We start from the raw sequence: 13,139 nt of genomic DNA, 5'->3' as shown, positions 1-13,139 counted from the left end.
ACCTCGCTGTGGCAATTTCATAATTTAAGCTTGTTTCGACCGCTCTCTCTCTCTCTCTCTCTCTGGGACTCCATGAAGTCGGAAGTCACCGCTGGCAAGCCCTCTGCAGCGCCCGCGTCGGGCGCCGCAGAGGACCAGGACGATGCCCTCGCCGTGGTCGGCCCCTCGTCGCACGTCCTCGACCCCGTCGTCACCTCCCGCGTCGTCCGCAAAATCGACCTCTTCCTGATCCCCTTCATGGTCGTCGGCTACGGCCTCGTCTACTACGACAAGGCCATCCTCGGCTCCGCCGCGCTCTTCGGCATGACCTCTGACCTGCACCTCGCCGTGGCCCTGCCCTCCGGCAAGACGGACACGCGGCGCCTCAGCTGGGCCACCTCGCTCTTCTACTTTGGCATGCTCGCCGGCCTGTACCCTCTGACCTTTTCCCTGCAGCGTTTCCGCACGGGCCGCGTGCTCGGCGCCGTCGTCGTGCTGTGGTCGCTCGTGTGCATGCTCACCGCGGCCGTGACGTCCTGGCGCGCGCTCTTTGCGCAGCGCTTCTTCCTCGGCTTCGTCGAGAGCGTCATCCCGACGTGCTTCATGACCGTCGTCAGCAGCTACTACACCCAAAACGAGCAGAGCCTCCGCCAGGGCTGGTGGTTCTCGGCCACGGGCCTCTTCACCATCATCGGCGGCGCGCTCAACTACGGCTTCGCGCAAGTGCGCGGCGGAGGGCTGGCCCGCTGGCAGTACATCTACCTGCTGGCCGGCGCGCTCACGTTCATCTTCGGCCTGGTGTGCTTCGCAGTGCCCGGCTCGCCTGTGTCGGCGTGGTTCCTGACGCCGGATGAACGCTTCGTCGCCGTGGAGCGCCTCCGGGCCGGCCAGACGGGCGTGCGGTGCACCAAGTTCAAAGCTGCGCAGCTGCGAGAAGCCGTCCTCGACGTCAAGGTCTGGCTGATATTCGTCATGATGGCTTCGTGCTACACCATGAACGGCGCCGTCAGCGGCTTCGGCCCGCTCATCGTCTCGACGTTTGGCTGGGACACCCTGCAGTCCATCCTCCTGCAGTTCCCGCTCGCGGGCATCTGCTTCTTCGTCATCCTCGCCGTCGGCCACCTGGGCGGGCGCTTCGCCAACATTCGCGTGTTCCTCCTCGTGGGGACCTGCCTGCCGGTGATTGCCGGCTGCGCGCTCATCTGGCAGTCGGAGTGGACGCACCACGCGGCCGCGCCGGTGGTGGGCTACTCGCTTACGGGCTTCTTTGGCGGCACGGCGAGCCTGATCATCACGCTCGGCATGGCAAACGTGGCGGGCCATACGAAGAAGAGCTTCATGGCGGCCACCATTTTCGTGGCGTACTGCGTGGGCAACATCGTCGGCCCGCAGCTGGTGTGGTCCGAGACCAAGAGCCGGCACTATCCTGCGTTGTGGCTTGGACTGATCATCTGGTGAGTGTGTTTTGAGTCGATAGCGTTCCAATGTGTTTGTGCTAACGAATCCTAGCTATGTGATTTGCATCGTGGCATCGCTGGTTTTGTATGTAGCGCTGCGCCGCGAGAACAAGTTGCGGAGCACACTTCCCATTGACGAGACGGAGCGTGCCAAGCTCGCATTTCAAGACCTCACAGACAAGGAGAATCCATACTTTCGATACGTATATTAGAATTGTGGCACGTAGTCACAGAAGTGGTTTTGCACATAAAAAATAAGAGATGCAAATGCAGATTCGTTTGATGTATTATTGAAACGTACGCTTTGGTAATAATGGTCAAGGCAATGTCGTACATCATGCCAGCACATGCTTTGAGCCTCTCGGCTGTGACAAGGTATATATATATACCATATGATTCGTGGTTCATATCCGGGGACTTCATGTGGGAGGCTCGCGGTGGGCTCTGGCGTACGGCGCGCAACATTCTCCGCGTGGCAACCAGGCATGGTCAAGCTGTAATGTAGTATTGAGACTCTGCTGTGAAAGAAAATCATTCGGCAATTTCTGTTGCTCGTTTTATCCCGGGACATACACCCTTGTGCGGCTAGGGCCGTACCAGAAGGTGTCGTCGCACTCATGGTCCTCCATCCGCTTGGTGATGCGATCTGGCAGCCAGCCTATGGTGTAATCAGAGCACGTCTCGCCGTAGTAGAAGACGCGTTCACCAACGAAACATTCTCTGGTCGAGCTGCCTCGCCACGTCCACCGGAAAAATCCGACAGAGAGCGGCAGTGCGCCTCGCGGTCTTCCGCCCTGACAAGGTGCAGAATCTTATCAACCAGTCCCATCATAACAGGGCTATCTTTCTTATTATATATACCTACAGCAATTATTTATACCCCCATTCCTCAGTCTTAGCTTACAACAGATGGAACGAGCTGAGCTTCGGCCCACTGAGCGGACCACGCGCTTGCTAACAGCAAGCCACAGCTTGTATCAAATAATGGAGACAGTTATTTGCTTGAGCAGACAGAAGAGAAAGGGCAGAAGGGGCGCGCCTTAGGGCAAAGCTGAAGCTGCCACAGTGGGGGGATTATAACCATGTGGCACGAGGCGAGAGTCTAGTTATTTTCTGGTGTGGGTGGCTCGCCATCATCGTCCTTAATTGTAGCTGTTTGCTCTTATACTCCTCTTCCAATTAGGTATTTTGCCCTTGCAAGGAAAACTACGTCCACTTTTTAAAAAAACGCCAATAATTCAATGGGGAGGTGCTCATGGACCGGATTCGCAGAAGCCACTGCCCCAGCACCAGCACAGGGAACGCCACCAGCGTCCCAGACAGCCAAAGACTCCGAGCTGAGAACCAAACCCGCCTGCTTGATTATATAAATGGTAAATCAGTTCCCTGCGCATTGCTTCTCTAGTTTCAACTGCATCCATACCTCTTGTTGCGTTTTAGTCCTACCGGTCCCTTGTCCATCAACCGCCCATCATGTCTCTGGTCGTCCTCCCCGCGCTCATCCCGGACATCCCGCGCATCTACCAAATCTACTTTGACGCCTTTCGCGCCGACAAGATGGGCGCTCTGATGCTGCAAATCCTCTTCCCTGGTACTCTCGACGACCAGGACTTCCTCAAGGCCCACGCCGCCGGCACCCTCAGCTACTGGCACCTCAGCGACTGCCAGTACACCTTCAAGGTCGTCGACACGGCGACGGGCGCCATCATCGGCATGGGCCTCGGCGACGCCTACCTGCGCGAGCGCACCGTGCCCGAGCGCGCCAACCACGGCGTGCCCTGGCTCGAGGGAGAGCAGAGGGCGCGCGCGGAAAAAGTCCTGAACCCGCTGTGGGAGGTGCGGGAGAGGCTCTTTGGTGGACGTCGCTACATCTGTAAGTTGTTTCCCGGGCAGCCAGGCTCCCATCTCTTTTTGCAAAACTTCTCGTGTATCCGCAATGGGAGACGAATAGAGTTGGAAGCTCCGACGCTAACATCAGCCGAACCCGTTCGCTCCAGACTGCCATGTCATCGCCATTGACCCTCAGCACCAGGGCCGCAAGGCCGGCGCCCTCATCGTCCAGTGGGGCATCGACCTGGGCGAGAGCGCGGGTTTGCCTGTCTACTTTGAGTCGTCGCCGTCCACTGTTGGCCTGTACAAAAAGATGGGCTTCGAGGTGCTCGATGAGCAAATCGTGCACGACGCCGCTCTGCTCGGTACAGACGAGGATATTGTCGTGCCGCTCATGGTCCGCATGCCCTCTTGCGCCAAGGGCATGACTTTCAAGGAGTGGCGGGAGACGGGGTATCCAGAATTCACAAAAGTGAATCAGCTGCCAAAGAAGGAAATTACCTGTTAGTATTAGTATTCAAGTTTGCTTGTTAGCGTTCTAGAGCGTGGTGTGGCGTTTTTTTGTGTAGTGGCTCTTTTATACAACACAACGTTCGATTCCCACTTGTAAGCCTAAGCTATACCTGATTAATGAGCCTAACGAGAAAGAACTGAGTCCATTCACATGAAATTAGGGTATTGCCGAAAAAATCGACAGTGGGAAAATAGCGCCCCATTAGGTGCGAAATTGAGTGCCGGACCCCTGCTCATGAACGTTCAGCTGCGTTATCAGATCCATCAGATAACGAGGGCGGCCCACTCTGGGCTGATCAAGGCGTTGGGCTTAGCGTCGCCAGCCCACCCACGCGTGCCACTGAGAGTCTTGCATTCGGGGACCGATCGGACTCGGCAAATTGAGGGTCAGTGTCGGAGTGTAGCAGGTAAGGGGGTTCCAAAATGCCAAAGAACGGTAAGTTGTAGCAAACCGTGCACTCGGGGTCGGCAAGCTACCAAGTCCGAGTTGGCCGCAGGAAGACAATACATCTCGGCGCGCTCACACCTTCGATTTCCGCTTTCTTTCTTTTCAGTTCGTAGACATACCCCTTCTTCACCAACATTGGTAAAATGTTAAGCAAGGCTCTTTTGTACGTTAAGCTCGTCCTCATCTTCGCCCGTTTGATCGGCGGCGAGGCCCGACGACTGCTACGCTTCCGCCGCGTGCGCAGCCAGGCCAAAAAGAATGGCTCGACACCGTCAGCCGAACGCACGCACAACATTGTTGTGATTGGTGCATCATTTGCCGGACACTACGCCGCGCGCATCCTCGCGCGCTCGCTGCCGCCGGACAGCAAGTACCGAGTCGTGGTGGTCGAGCCGAACAGTCATTTCCAGTTTACGTGGGTGCTGCCGCGCTTCTGCGTCATCCCAGGCGGCCACGAGCACAAGGCCTTCGTCCCGTACGGCAAGTATGCAGACGCGGTGGACGGCGCGCTGCACTGGATCAAGGACCGCGCTGCCCGGATCACCGAGTCGGAGGTGGTGCTACAGGATGGGGACGAAAGCATTCCATACGAATACCTCGTAATTGCCACGGGCGCAGCGGTCCAGAGCGGGCTGCCGTCTCGCGTGAATAACACGGAAAAGACTGAGGGCGTCAAGCTTCTGCAGGCCATGCAGCAGAGGATAGCGCAGGCAGATACGGTTGTCGTAGTCGGCGGTGGCGCAGCGGGCGTCGAGGTTGCGACAGACGCAAAGAGCCTGTACCCTGGGAAGCACATTATTCTGGTGCATTCTCGCGCGGCTCCAATGCATCGCTTCGGAAAGGATTTGCAAATCGCTGCCATGGAAGGATTGAAGAGACTCGACGTGGAGGTGATTTTGGAAGATCGTGTCATTGAAGAAGACGACGCCAACGGCAGTGTGACACTAAAATCGGGCCGCAAAATAGACTGCAATTATTTTGTAAGTCGTTTAATCCGGAAAGTATTCCCACTTCACTTCTAAGTTGGCGGTATAGATCAACTGCACGGGCCAGAAGCCGAATTCGTCAATCCTCTCGACACTTTCGCCTACTTCCATCTCATCGTCAGGCTACATCAAGGTCAAGCCTACTTTGCAGCTACTTGACGAGAACTTTCAAAACATTTACAGTTGTGGCGATGTCACCGACACCGACGTTCCGACACCGAACGCGCGTTCGGCGATGCAGCAGTCTGTCGTGGCCGCCGAAAACATCCTGCTCGCTATCGAGGGCAAAGCACCCGAGCACGAGTACCGACACAACTGGCCCGAAAGCCTCATCAAGTTGACCCTGGGACTGGTAAGCTTTCAGATGCACAGTTGTGATATGTGGTGCTGATACCGTAGTAGGACCGCTCCGTCACACATTTGAGTGACGGCAAGTCGGACATTCTCTGGCGAAGCAAGGAGAAAAACGAGGCGCTCATGGCGGCCCAGTGCTGGAAGTCGCTGGGACAAGTGCCCTTTGAGGATGAATGTAGGGAGAACCAGAAGCCAGAAAGCCAGCAGTAGACAAGAGATGTAGGATAGAAATATTTGGATGTTGTATTCACTGAAATAATTTTGACCCGGATCTATTCCGCCAGAGTTAGAGAAGTGGCCCAGACGTCCATGGTGCGTGTCTTGCGACCGTTCATGGCGGCATATGAGGCAATCACAGCCTCACGCGACGACAGAAGCATTTCTTTGACACGGGGAGACGTGATTCGCTTCTCGATCTCTTCAACAAAGCTCTTGCTTCGAACCTCGCCCGTCTCCCAACCACCGTCCAACAGACCCGCACCGGGAACAATGTTAGATTCATCTCCAACTTTCCACCCAGCAGCCTCGGCCATCTCTTTGATACCAGTGGGACTCAAGAGACAACGGATGTTGGCCGTGCTGGAAGGATTGTGGGCTTCGAGGGAAGCTCTGGCAATGGCGGATAGAAGATGAGGCTCCGCATCGCGCTCGGTAGCCTTGAGGGCGTATTCGGCAACAAGGATGGCGCCGACGCGGCCCTTGAGGGCCCGGAGCATCGTGTCCAGGATGTCGCGGCTGTCAAAGTACCAGATGCAGTGCGAAAAGACGACATAGTCCCAATTCTTGCCGCCCGATGTGGCCAAAACGTCCGTCGCTTCGGCGTTGTGCCAGGTAATGCGGCTACCTAGAGCGCCAGAGCTGATGTGGGCCTGGGCCTGGGAAAGAGTGTAAGGCGAGCCATAATCCGGCGGGCCAGGGTCGACGGCATCGACATGTCCGTCGGGGCCTACGGCGGTGGCCAGGACGGTGGTGCATGTGCCTTGTCCGCAGCCAATCTCGAGAATGGTGGAGCCAGGGGGGATGCGCCAAGTATTGATGAGCTGAAGGCGATGCTCGACCTGGACCTTTTCGATCTGAACCGACATGCCATTGGGGGTAGGCGAGTAGCGCGCAATCGTCTCGGCGCTGTCGAGCGAAATGGGAGTAAAGGTGGCCATTGTGATGCTGTAGCTGGTTTGCTTGCTGCTATGAACTCAATGGCAGGTGGCGGCAGGCGGATTTATATTGTGGCCGAGTCGTGAAGTCGTTATGAGGTCGACATCGATTGAAATCTGACCACTCGGAGTGCAAACCACAAGGCAGTTGGATTGGAGCAGTTCTTCCGCCAATTGGCCTGGATAGCATCGTCCCGCTCGTAAGAGCGTGGTGGTCTGACGACGTGAGTCACGGACAATTGGTCGCCCGCCAGTGGCATTGGTAAGGTAGCTTGGGGGACGGCGGGGCGCCCCGCAAGGACATGACCAGATGAACGCCTCTTGGGAGAATTGAGTCAATGGCAGCAGTCAAGTCGAATTTGGAATGACTCTATTCATGAGTCAACCGACAAGTGCTGATGGGCGTATATTTTGTGCATTGTGTGACAGAGATGCGGTTGGAGCGGCATTGTTGATTCCTGGATGAAGCAAGCTGTTTGCTGGTGGGCTGTGCACACAGGGCAGGCCCCAGCAGTGATGGCACACCCCGGGTGAACCAGCATTAATAAAGTGGCAAGTGGGGGACAAAAAACATCGCCGGTCGCTGGAAGGCCAGGTCATTTGCAGAAGGGCATTTCTGGCTCTCTACTCCGAAATAAAGTATTTTAAAAATGGGAGTAGATTATTTAGGCTCTACTTAATATATTCTTCACCTTTTATTAGGTAAAGCTAAAGGCTGTATGAAGCAGTGATGGCTGGTTATTGCTGTAGCCAGGGACTGGCCGGCGATGTTTTTTGTCCCCCGAGTGGAGTGGCTAAATAGCAGGTATGCGAAGGAGAATTAGCTGGCGCGGCAAGGTCGTAATGGCCCGGAGACGCTAAATCTCAGGAGTGGTTTATTTATTTATTTATTTGTATTTTATTTTTATGTCATTGGTGGGTGTCTAGGGCGTTTGATGCAACGGTGAGAGTCCCCGAGTCTTCTGGAGATTGTACTGTAGGATGGAAGTTGTCAGGGCGTGAGTGAGTGTCCCCACTGACGCCATCATTGGACCGACAGGGCCTTTTCCAGCATCCAACACACTGTAGTTACAGCACTGCCGCTCCCCTTCATAGTGGTAGCTTAGGTAGTGTGCCTGGACAGCTGCGCAGATCAATGTCCAATCATCCCAACCATCACGACACACACAACGGCTACCTTGTTCAACATGCCGCCACGAGCACGCTGTCGACTGTCGCCAAGCTATTCAACCATGACCTAGACCAACAGCTCGGCTCCGGCCGTTCTTTAGATCAAGCAACTCCGTCACGACCTTGTCCCGAGCTACAGGCTCCTCTCTTGCCTCGTCTCTTTCCGCCTTGCCGCCCTCCTCCTGTTGCAAGCGGCCATCCTTGCTGATAGATACCCTTTGATGTCATGCACGCCACCTGGAACAAGCTCCGGCCCATTCCTAGGTAGCCAGCCGGCTTTCTCTACTGATAGTTAGGGCAACGAACATCCTTACCCAGGTTGGCAGGACCCTGCCTTGGCCTTATCCTTGGCCCTTTGCCGTCCCTTCAGACCGACACACCTTTTTCCGTCGCCGATCTAAGTTGCCGGGTGTGCCCACCACGTGACGGCATTCTGCAGCCATTCCCTTTCCTTGATTTATATACAATTGCCCGTTGACTTTGAATTCTCGTCGTCGGCGTACCATCGGAGGCCTCAACACTACCACCTGCTCTCACTCATGATCTCGCCGCCACCGCGCCCTTGTCCGCGTACTTGACGGCACACCCCGTCCCGCGCGCCATGGCAGACGCCCAAGTACACTCTGGCCCCTACGATGCCATCCCGGACACGGCCTCGCCCGGCCTGCTCTTCCTCAGATGCCTGCTGCCGGCCCTCGACTCCCTCGGCCCCTTTGACGCCCGCGGCGGCCAGCCGGACCTCATCGACTACCTCGCCCCCGGCGCAACCTTTGTCATGAACGGCGGCCCGCCGCTCCGGGCCGTCGACGTCCTCCAGATGCTGCCCAAGCGCGCGGGTCGCCTCGCCCGCTTCCACCACGACGTGCGCATGGCCTGGGACGTGGCCGCGCGCGACGGCTCCGGCCGCCGCACCGTCATGTACGAGTCCACCAGCATCTCGACCTTCAAGGACGACCCCGAGGCCGTCGAGGTCCAGGTCGCCGAGTTCAACGTCGTCGAGCTGGTCCCCGTCGCGGACCCCACGACCGGTGAGACGCCGCTCAAGGCCCTTCAGCTGCGTGCCTTTTGGGACGGCGCCCCGGTGACGTCAAGGGCCCAGATGATTGCCAAGGAGTAGATCGAGATGCAACCACAAGTCCTGTCGTCAGGGTCAAACTAAAAAACTAGTGGAACGCTCCGACCCTGACGCGCTATGCAAGTCCTTTGTCGCTCCGCTGCAGGGTACTGCAACTTACACTGGAGCCAGCCGAATGAGGTCACCCTCCCGGGCTGCAAAATTGTCCCAACCGATTTATTCCCGTCTTCCCCTTTGTGAGGAAAGTACAGTCAGTCATGATACCAATGTTTCAACTAATTCCATGCAAACTGCTTTTACGCAGTTTCTGTATCATCCTGGCGTTTGTACTACTAGCTCCAATTACTTCAACTAATCCACTGTCAAAAGTTGCTCAAAAAAGCCTCCAAACTGTCCCTCCTTGTCGTGCAGATAAATCTCCAGAATCCACTGCCTCATATACCCATCCTTGCCCACCGTCTGCATCGACGTCGTGTTCTCCTCTGCAATGTACAGCGGCCACTGGTCCTGCGGGATGCGCTCGTGCGGAAACGACCCTACAATGTGCCCAGCAATGTGCGCTCCCCAGGTCCAGCCTGCCGCCTCGCCCGTGCTCTTTGCGATCGCGTACAGCTCGGCGCCCGTCATGCTGGGCCGCTCGCGGTACTTGGCCTTGATCTCGTGCCACATGGGCTCCAGCGCGTCGCGCACCTTGATCCTGCGCGGGTCGTTGCCCAGCACGTAGGTCCGGCCAAAGTCGGCCTCCCACTTTTCAAAGACGGGGCCCAGGTCGACGACGAGGATGTCGTCCTCTTCGATGACGCGGTCCGGCGGGTTCTCCTTGTAGGCCGCCAGCGTGTTGGGCCCGCTGCGGACGATGCGCTTGTGCCAGTGCGTCTCGAGTCCGTGCCGCTCTTTGCCCAGCGCGGCAATCTCTGCGCTCAGCGTCTTGTCGCTGATGCCGGGCCGGATGAGCGTCTCTTCTATTTCTTTGAATAGAGCAACAGCCTTGGTCTGCGCCTCCTGAAGGTGCGACACGCGCTCTGCTTCGCTAAGTGACATGATGATGATAAAGATGAGGTTAGGTGGGTAAGGGCGTTTGTGGAGATGTGTAGATCCAACCCTTTTGACAATTTCACAAACGTCGTATTCTGTAGAGTTCCCCAATTTTGCTAGCTATTAATAAGCAGTAAATAAGGCTAATTGGATTGACTGATTTTGAGTCCATCCTCGCCCTCCAGAATTGGCCTCCGAAGGCTGAAATGTGCGCAGCGAGCGTGCGCTCTGCCAATATGGGGCAAATACTCTGCCGCCGGAACAAGAGGGCGCGATTGACACCATTTCCCCGACCGTTCGCAATCTCAGTTACACAAAACAAACATGAAAATTGAATATGAATTTGCTACTTCTCACCCGGAAAACGGCACGGGAATACGGCTGCGTGTGGCTGCAGAAGACCGCATTAATCACACCATCTCGCTTTACGAAGCGGACGGACAAGGCTAGCTGTATGCATCAATATGCTGCCATGCCATCGCAAGACGCAATGAGTATTCACAAAAAAAAAGGACATCTAGGCATCAATTTTACGACCGCTGAGCCGGAACTGCACTTCGTCCGCCCCAGAATCTCAGGAACGCCTCCTTCTTCGACGCAGCTGGCGGCAGCGGCTCTGGGTTCTGCTCCTCCTCCTTCAGCGGCTGTCCATCATTGCCGACATTGGTGACGGCATTCTGCTGCTTTCCGAGGTAAAAGTTTGTCTGGAAGCACGCGGCGACGAGCGGGATGAACGCGAGCGCGAGCGCCGGCGTGAGGCAGTAAAAGAGCGTGCGGCGGTACGCCTCGATGATGCCCCTGCGCATCGGGCTATCAAAGGCGTACAGCGTGCGCGCCGCCTTGACGTTGTTGAAGATTTTCTTGACCGTGGCCTCGGGCGTGCCTGCGGGCAGGTGCGCGCGCAGCTGACCCGGCATCTGCGCGGACCAGATGACGGCCACGACGGCGCTGCCGACGGCGCTGCCAATCTTGGACCACAGCGACAGCAGCGAGATGGCGAGCGCGACGTCCTGGTGCGGCACGCACGCCTGCGAGGCGACGCGCGTGCCCACGACGGACATGGCGCCGCCGGCGCCGATGAGCACCATGGAGAGCACCATGGCGGCCGTGTCGTCGGTTGCCCGGTGGCCGGAGAGCAGGATGCCCATGCCGACGACCTTGAGGCAAAGGCCGGACACCTGGATCGCCTTGTAGCGGTGCGTCCAGCGCTGCAGGAGGCCGGTGATGGGGCCGAAGATGCACAGCGCGAGCGTCATGGTGTTGCCGTAGTACACCCAGTCCTGCTGGCTCCAGGGCTTGGCCACGTACACGTAGGAGCTCCAGTACAGACCGCGCATGTTTCCAGCGACTTTTCGCAACGTTAGTCAAGGCAATGCTAGTAGCGTCAAGCCACGATAAAGACTTACAAAAGTAGAAGCTGTCGATGACAATGGACATGATGAACGTCTTGTTGAACACGAGTCGGCGTGGCGCGCTCGGCATCTTGGCCCATTTCATCTCGTACACGACGTACGCAATCAGCAGCACGCCGCCGACCACCATCATGGCAATCAGCGAGTGGTTGCGCCAGCCGTGCTCCGCGTACGTCTTGAGCGAAAACGGCAGCAGCAGCAGCGACCAGCCGAAGCCCAGCAGGATGAGCCCGAAAGCATCAATCTCGTGCCAGTTGCGCAGCAGCGCGCGGCCCCACGACTCTTGAGACTCTGCGGCTGCGGCGGCGGCGACGATGAGACCGCGCGGACTGCTGTTGTCCTGCTTCTCGCCGAGCGTTTCGGCGGCGGCGCGCCGTGCGGCGTTGCTCGACGCCATGTTGATGAGCCCGTGCTTCTTGGCCTTGCGGTCGAGGTGGATGAGCACGGCAATGGCGGGACCGAGAGCGACCGGCATGATGATGGCAAACATGCCGTAGCCCCTGTCCCGATGTCAGTATAGATTTCTTCTTTTTTTCTTCTCGGCCCTACGTGGAATAAGATTCAGAACTACATACCATCGCCACTGGCCCCGCGAGGACATGGCCTCGACAATCTTGCCCGAGAACCAGGTATTGATGATGAACGGCGTCGACAGCAGCGACGAGACGAAGCCGCGCCACTCGAGCGGCGTCAGGTCCGCGACGATGATGTCGTTGGTCAGGTCCAGGCCCGATCCGCCGACCGCGACAAAGACCTCGCCGCCAATGTACGCCGAGATGCTGCGCGACGTGGCGGCAATCACGTAGCCGACGGCGTAGAAGACCAGCGCGAGCAGGTACGTGTACGGCCGCGAGGTGATGTCGGAGAACTTGGCCATGAAGGGCTTGCTGACGGCGCCGATGACGCTGGTGGCAATGGACAGCGTCGAGAGCACGGTGCTGTGCTGCTTGTAGTAGGACGAGGCGTCGATGCTGTAGTACGACGTCGTCGACGAGTCGAGCGAGTAGGCCCACGCGCACACCAGCACCGACGCGCCCACGAGGTAAAAGGTCCTGCGGTCCGTCTGCGCCTCCCGGTACACGGCCTCCATGCGCGTCACGCCCGACGACTGCAGCACCTCGCCGACCGACGACGTGGCGAGCGGCGCCTTGCTCGGGTGGTGGTTGCCGGCCTGCTCGTCGCCGGAGCCAGAGTCCCGACCCGGGGACGCGGCGGCGGCGGCTTCAATGTCTACTTGCTTGGACTCGGACATGCCGGGCTGCTTCTCTCCGGTCTTGGAGACGTGTAAGTGGTTGGTGAGATGAGAAGCGAGCTTCGAAGCGGCAAGCTTATTACTCTATACTTATCCCCCGCGGTCCCCCCTCTTTGCAAAGGAATTGCCGAGCTCGACTTCGGAAAAGGGACCCTGGCAAACCTGGGCAGTCTTCAGTAGCGTTCTTTTTCATACCAATGGGGTTTTTTTACGCTAGAGAATTGTCGTATACGAGCTAAAATCCAACCTACTTGCAACCCGACCACTCATCTAATCTAATCAGATGCGCCATGCGGGCCTGTCGACCCATCAGATAATTTTTACGTCCCCTCCAAGGCTCCAGCGCCTTCATAACTCGCGAGGGATGGTTCGCAGCTCTGGCTGGGTTCTTTAGCTTGCCGGACATTGCCGTTGGAATAAACATGAAGCTGGACCCCTGTTTCCACCAATGAGTCGTCGGAATACCTTGTTGGC

General features: G+C 57.4%; 7 protein-coding genes across 7 annotated transcripts; 4 read left to right on the top strand and 3 right to left on the bottom strand.

Moving 5' to 3' along the window:
* Window positions 1–72: 72 nt before the first annotated feature.
* On the top strand, window positions 73–1,648 carry LMH87_004008 (uncharacterized protein; the record flags this gene model as incomplete). The annotated part of the gene is made up of 2 exons (XM_056195164.1): window positions 73–1,433; window positions 1,489–1,648. 2 exons carry the CDS (start codon window positions 73–75, stop codon window positions 1,646–1,648), a joined length of 1,521 nt encoding a protein of 506 aa, XP_056048820.1.
* Window positions 1,649–2,909: 1,261 nt separating this feature from the next.
* LMH87_004007 (uncharacterized protein) lies at window positions 2,910–3,455 on the top strand (the record flags this gene model as incomplete). Its single annotated transcript, XM_056195162.1, has 2 exons — window positions 2,910–3,309; window positions 3,397–3,455. The coding sequence occupies 2 exons, from the start codon at window positions 2,910–2,912 to the stop codon at window positions 3,453–3,455; spliced, it is 459 nt and encodes a 152-aa protein (XP_056048819.1).
* A 915-nt stretch (window positions 3,456–4,370) lies between these two features.
* Window positions 4,371–5,777, top strand: LMH87_004006 (uncharacterized protein; the record flags this gene model as incomplete). The annotated part of the gene is made up of 3 exons (XM_056195161.1): window positions 4,371–5,207; window positions 5,263–5,565; window positions 5,616–5,777. 3 exons carry the CDS (start codon window positions 4,371–4,373, stop codon window positions 5,775–5,777), a joined length of 1,302 nt encoding a protein of 433 aa, XP_056048818.1.
* Window positions 5,778–5,839: 62 nt separating this feature from the next.
* On the bottom strand, window positions 5,840–6,724 carry LMH87_004005 (uncharacterized protein; the record flags this gene model as incomplete). Its single annotated transcript, XM_056195160.1, has 1 exon — window positions 5,840–6,724. One exon carries the CDS (start codon window positions 6,722–6,724, stop codon window positions 5,840–5,842), a length of 885 nt encoding a protein of 294 aa, XP_056048817.1.
* Window positions 6,725–8,492: 1,768 nt separating this feature from the next.
* LMH87_004004 (uncharacterized protein) lies at window positions 8,493–9,008 on the top strand (the record flags this gene model as incomplete). The annotated part of the gene is made up of 1 exon (XM_056195159.1): window positions 8,493–9,008. One exon carries the CDS (start codon window positions 8,493–8,495, stop codon window positions 9,006–9,008), a length of 516 nt encoding a protein of 171 aa, XP_056048816.1.
* A 309-nt stretch (window positions 9,009–9,317) lies between these two features.
* On the bottom strand, window positions 9,318–10,007 carry LMH87_004003 (uncharacterized protein; the record flags this gene model as incomplete). Its single annotated transcript, XM_056195158.1, has 1 exon — window positions 9,318–10,007. One exon carries the CDS (start codon window positions 10,005–10,007, stop codon window positions 9,318–9,320), a length of 690 nt encoding a protein of 229 aa, XP_056048815.1.
* A 524-nt stretch (window positions 10,008–10,531) lies between these two features.
* Window positions 10,532–12,665, bottom strand: LMH87_004002 (uncharacterized protein; the record flags this gene model as incomplete). The annotated part of the gene is made up of 3 exons (XM_056195157.1): window positions 10,532–11,349; window positions 11,408–11,913; window positions 11,989–12,665. The coding sequence occupies 3 exons, from the start codon at window positions 12,663–12,665 to the stop codon at window positions 10,532–10,534; spliced, it is 2,001 nt and encodes a 666-aa protein (XP_056048814.1).
* Window positions 12,666–13,139: the final 474 nt, after the last annotated feature.

This window comes from Akanthomyces muscarius, chromosome 2 (assembly GCF_028009165.1).
Source record: "Akanthomyces muscarius strain Ve6 chromosome 2, whole genome shotgun sequence".
Lineage (NCBI taxonomy): Eukaryota > Fungi > Ascomycota > Sordariomycetes > Hypocreales > Cordycipitaceae > Akanthomyces > Akanthomyces muscarius.
Note: the sequence above shows the minus strand (reverse complement) of the source record. Positions and strands in the feature narration are given on the sequence as shown.